General features: G+C 34.8%; 1 protein-coding gene across 1 annotated transcript in view; it reads right to left on the bottom strand.

The window, feature by feature from the left end:
- LOC107624548 (glutamate receptor 2.1) overlaps positions 7-1,470 on the bottom strand; it is a 6,275-nt gene continuing 4,811 nt past the window's right edge. Inside the window, exons 4-5 of the mRNA XM_016327049.2 lie at positions 975-1,381; positions 7-790 (exon numbers count right to left, since the gene is read on the bottom strand). Of these exons, the coding sequence (XP_016182535.1) occupies positions 200-790; positions 975-1,381 (998 nt within the window). The 3' untranslated portion in view covers positions 7-199. The remainder of the gene's footprint in view (positions 791-974; positions 1,382-1,470) is intronic.

Here is a 1,470-nt window from a genome sequence, read left to right as displayed (position 1 = left end):
AGTAGTTAAAGAGACCGGGTCTTAGCTTGCCATTTCTAGATGGTTAGGTAAATCGGAATCGTCTCTGTACAAATACAAAAATCGAACCAGATGGCCCTAATTAAATATTGGAATTACTTATTAAAAACATAACACAAACTATATATATTAATCTTACGTCTAATTAATTAATAATAACAAATTAAATGAAGTAATTGCATCAGTTTTCTTGTTGAGATGGTTGACTACGCAAATTATTTTGCTCTACATTATTATTATGATCACTATTGCTGTCTTCACAAGGTGATCCTTGAAAGGAGAAGCTGGATTCTGTGTAGGTGGAAGCAGCATCTAAGCTATGATCATGAAGATGATGATGATGACGACCAATGGTGCTGCTATTTTGATCATAATTGTGTCTATCTTCTTCCTTAACTGAATCAGTACCACCGCTCCTGAATCTTTGAGACCTAGGGTCTCTCTGGTCGAAGATTCTCAGCAAGATGCGGATTCGAGTCTTCCATGTTGAATAATCATTATTGATGAACCACCATTGATGTCTATGATCATACAAGAATGTAACTGCAAAGATGAGGAGTGCTGAAATGGAAGCCAATGCAGCAATGAGAAATAGGCCCCAGAAGCTGTCTAGGCCAAGACTATTAGAAGAAGACACTGATGCATCTTCTTGCTGGCAACTACTTCGCTTCTCAAACCATGCACTCTCTATTTCTTTCATTCTTGGATCTTCAGTTACTTTCAGAATTGCCCTTGATACATCACCCACCAGAGGAGAACTTTTTGGGAATACCTATATATACATTTGTAACCCTCGTAATCAAATTAAATCTATATTTAAATAATTAAAACAAAGAAAAATCAGTCTATTCAATAAGTCTAATTTTTAAAAAATCTTAAAAATCAAAATATTGTCTATTAAATTTTTAAAGATTAATTCTGATAGATGTTTATTCAAAATAATGTACGTAACTTACAAAGCCAAAGCCATCGGTTTTAAATGTGGGGTCCACCATGGTATACTTAGAGCAATAGGTTCCAAGAAGAATCCTAATGTAAGGAATTTCATCAAATGCAGCAGCAATTCCACCGTTTTGACTGCCTCTGCTGAGAAGATCATCACATTGTGCTGTGGAATTATAAGTTATGAGCTGAAAATCCTTGAAACCAAGGTTGAGCAAGATCCCACGAACAAAAGAACCTGTATGGTACCCAACACGTGTTCTATACTTTATTAGATCATTTACATTGGTCACTGTTGGTCGAAGTTGCTCCACTGTTAGTAGTGATGATAAATTTGCTGTGTAACTCTGAGTCAAAATCAGCACCACAAATACCCATATTATCACAACAAACCGTGCAGTGTTGCTCACTACTTTTTCTCCTGATCACATTATTCATATAAAATTAAACTAGATTCTTAACTAATAAAGTAACTACTTAAAATAAAGATAATAATTTATATGCTGTCGA

This window comes from Arachis ipaensis, chromosome B10 (assembly GCF_000816755.2).
Source record: "Arachis ipaensis cultivar K30076 chromosome B10, Araip1.1, whole genome shotgun sequence".
Lineage (NCBI taxonomy): Eukaryota > Viridiplantae > Streptophyta > Magnoliopsida > Fabales > Fabaceae > Arachis > Arachis ipaensis.
This window is presented reverse-complemented; position numbering and strand designations above follow the sequence as displayed.